General features: G+C 38.7%; 1 protein-coding gene across 1 annotated transcript; it reads left to right on the plus strand.

Annotated features, from left to right (window-relative positions):
• Nucleotides 1-416: 416 nt before the first annotated feature.
• LOC100879518 (protein obstructor-E) lies at nucleotides 417-3774 on the plus strand. Its single transcript, XM_003701156.3, has 5 exons — nucleotides 417-577; nucleotides 1953-2216; nucleotides 2463-2657; nucleotides 2930-3125; nucleotides 3326-3774. Exons 1-5 carry the CDS (start codon nucleotides 517-519, stop codon nucleotides 3360-3362), a joined length of 753 nt encoding a protein of 250 aa, XP_003701204.2. The 5' UTR covers nucleotides 417-516; the 3' UTR covers nucleotides 3363-3774.
• The last annotated feature ends 251 nt before the right edge of the window (nucleotides 3775-4025 follow it).

Below are 4025 nucleotides of genomic sequence, written 5' to 3' on the forward strand. Positions count from 1 at the left end.
AAATACGCATAAAAATCCGTCTGTTATCTAGGTATAAGTTATATGGAAGAAATGAATATTTTCTGCAAGTACGGTAAAACGTAATGTCAGCTTATACTGTAAGGTATCAATGCTATTCAGAATCTTTTCCAACGCCATAATAGTCAGCATCTCATGGTGTTTACTAGCAAGGTTCTAATTTTAATTTTACCATTAATATAATTTTCTTAATTATTCGACTAAATTAAATTCATTAATTTGAAGTTATCGGCGACCCTCGTGGCAGTCGAGGAATAAAAACGGTATCAATGGACTTAATATCTGAGCCATCAAACGCAGTTCTGCAAAGGAAGGAAAGAGAAGAGATGGTAGGGGATGAAGGTCCAAAGAGGAAGTCAATATCGCGAGCAGAACGGTGCGGAAGAGGAACATGATGGTCCGTGGGAGAGTATGGTGGTCGAAGATGATAAAAGGCTGAGAAGAAGTGGAGGAGACACGTAGTGTTGGTTTCAGGAGCTAAACGACAACAGCTCGGAGATGCCCTCAAAGACGATCGTTCATCTCGTGATCGCCTGCGGCCTCCTAAGCCGAGGGAACCGTAAGTAAATACATTCGCTTGTGATCGTATCTTCGAGAAAGTGAAAACCCATCTGCTTTCGAAATTACACTGGACGAAAGGAGTAGCGAATATCAAATTTTGTCTAAGCAACTACTTCTTAGGTACATGATGCACTCCTGTTAGTGCCATTTATTAAACGGTGCATCAAAACATTTCTATTACATTATTACACAAAGTCAGATTTTTTTTTATTAATTTGTGACGTTTTGTTAGGTGTTCTTATGCAGTTTTATCCAGTATCTTAATTTTGATCTCCTGCCTGGTAAATTGGAGAGTGATCTTCTAAGATGGAATGAATTCTCAATGAGTCGGTTGTGGGAATCGAGTTCGGGTAAATCCCACGAAGATGCAAAGTTATCCAATCGATGAAAATAGTAGAGTTTGTTAAAATTCACCGATTGTCGTCGCGTTAAATCTGCACCGTTGAAACTTTTATGAATATTGCGCCATCTTGTCACGTTTTACGCGCCCATTCCCTCTCGATGATTTCCATTTGTCACGTATCATTAAAATATATCGAAAACCGATATAAAGGGAGCTTTTTATTTCAAGAATATGTCGTAATACTTTTCTAACGACCAGTCGTGAACATCGACGCAGAAGAAAAAGGCACATAATTCGTAATATTAGTTAACGGATCAACGCATTCGCTGAAGAGTTGCAAGGATAATTATCGAAAGTGGGAGATCGGCACAACCGTTGGAAAGTTCGAGAACATCCATGGACCGGTAGCTGAGGTTTTTGGCAATCAATTAAACGACTTATGATTTTCGTCCGGTGTCGATTTCGATGACCGGTTTTGTAACTCCTGCGCTAATGTATGCGACGCGTTTGCACAGGAGGTCAAGTCGCATCGTCGAACTTTCTCCGTTCGAGACTTTTAGCCTTCGGGACCGGTTTCCTCTTCAAGGTGCTGCATTATGCAACGGGACAGAGTTTCCCAATCGGAGAACCCCGGCAAAAACACCTGTACACTACGGAGGATCAGCTGTTATTCTCGTATAAATTCATTCGGTCGCAGAAGATGAAATAAACGAGGTTTCGTAAAATGATTGAGAAACGCTGTACGTTAAATAACGAAACAAGTGGAAGCGTGTATACTACTAACATATTTCAAGTCAGCATTCGCGTAATAGCTTCATCTTCGCGCCTGTATCGTGGAGCATCGACTTTCAGCACCGACTTACATAAGAAACGTATCGTATTACTTTCCTGTAACCGTGATGCGTCTTTCCGAATAATCCGTATCTCATATTTTAAGTAATTTGGAAAGCAGATCTTTAAATTTTCCACGAAGAGTTCGCAGATTTCTTGTAATATAATTCCGTACTAATGATAGTATTTTCATTTTCAGCTGTCAGCTCGTATCAGGTATCGTCACAATTTGGATCGAGCAATAAGGTTGATCACAATATATCGCCGAGGCAACAGCCTTCCTGCCCGGAAAGAAATGGTCGTTTCATAGTTCCTGGACAGTGTGACGCTTACATAGAATGTATTGATGGAATGCCTGAAGAAAAGCTCTGCCCCGAAGGTCTACTGTTTAACCCAGAAGCGAGATTCAATTATCCTTGTGGATATCCCATAGACGTTGATTGCGACGGCCGACAAAATAGACGTTAGTAACGTTTCTTTTATCGCCTTGCTGGGTCATAAGGGGGAAATCAAAACAACCGCAACGTTTCTACCCCGGGAAATTGGATTCTTCTTATGACCATCTTGTTAGCTTTCTTTTCTAATTAAATGGGATGAAATGAGAGGAGAGAACAATTGTTTCGACAATGTCATTCATACTAATAGTGTCATTTTCATATTTCAATTAAAAAAGTAATTGAACTTGTTACTTATTTTTTTTTATTTTTAGAGGCACCACAGGCAACAGATGATTGTCCTCATCAGTATGGATATTTCAAGATCGGAGATTCGACACACTGTGGCCAGTTCGTAAACTGTGCAGCAGGCATAGGTTATGTTTTCGATTGTCCTGAAGGATTAGCCTTTAATTCTGAAAGTTACCGGTGCGACTGGCCAGATCAAGTACCAGACTGTGATGCCGAAGGTGAGAGAATTTTACAGTTTGTAATAAAGCGAAAGCTATTTCACTTTGAACTGCGTCCTGAACAGCAGTTCATGCATTAAAACTTTTCTGGACATGCCTGTCATTTCGTCGAACGAGGTGCTTTCCTGTGACCATGTATGAACGCACACTTAGAAGCATAGATTATGTTGCCACACACAGTAGTGAAAGCATTGACAGAATTTTAAAATAGTAAATCATAGGTAATAACTTCATGAAAGAATTTTACTAAGTTTTATTAATTAACGATGCAGCTTTCTTGGGCTTCCGGTGTCCGGAAGGAGACGACTCTTACTATGGTAATGCGATCAAGTTCTACCCCAACCACAGTGACTGTCAGCGTTATTTCGTCTGCGTGAATGGCAGACCACGATTGCAGAATTGCGGCGAAGGTAACGCATTCAATGAGCTGATCAATGCCTGTGATGCCGTAGAAAATGTCACGGGATGGTAAGCGGATTTCTTTCAAACATCTTCACCATGAAAATCAATCACTCGTTTCTGTACCTCCTTCTTGTCAAAGGGATCTTAACATTGCAAATGATTCAGCTTCTTTTGGTTTCAATTCGTTCTTCCTATTGAGTTTACCTTATTGATTGCAATATTTTGATTGGTCTCTAATCTAACATTTTGTCATACTATTGTTGCAGTGAACCACCACAGTCCATCCTTGAGCAGGCCAAGTAAATTACTACATTTACATTAGCAAAGTGAAGCAACGGAGCCGTAAATTCTGATAGATAATAAGATACCAGAGCTGCTGATAAATATAGTTTTGAGTATGGAATAACTTTAATATGAACATCTAATAAATTATAAATCATTTACACTCAGAACCAGACATCAGTAGCTTTTGTATCTTAACATTACATTAGACTTTTGTTTTATATTTTTCTTTGGATAAAGCAACGATTGACGAACAATTTATAAAAGTTCCGTTGTTCGATGAACTCCAAACGAAGAATATAACATGACACGAATAAATATATCGATGTAAATATGTATTTTATAAGTCGATCCACCGTAAAAATACACTTCGAACTGTTTGTTCCTGTATTCTCAATCGAAAATAAAATACTATAATTTGATAGTCAAAAAATTTGTTAAAACATCTTATCGTTTATTTCCCGTTTTATAGTTTTACATCGAACACATACCGCCTTCCCGTCTGATCGTAATAAATAATTTGTTCCTTATTATGCGACAGTTATTCGTTTAATTGACGGCAAATCTTTGCGAGGAAAACATTCCACACAGTTGTTAATACTTCCTATTAAAATGCTGAACACGTTGGTCAGGTGATTTTTACCAACGCGTCAGTTTATGACAACGGATAATAAATCAATAACG

Source organism: Megachile rotundata, chromosome 16 (genome assembly GCF_050947335.1).
Source record: "Megachile rotundata isolate GNS110a chromosome 16, iyMegRotu1, whole genome shotgun sequence".
In the NCBI taxonomy this organism is placed as follows: Eukaryota; Metazoa; Arthropoda; class Insecta; order Hymenoptera; family Megachilidae; genus Megachile; species Megachile rotundata.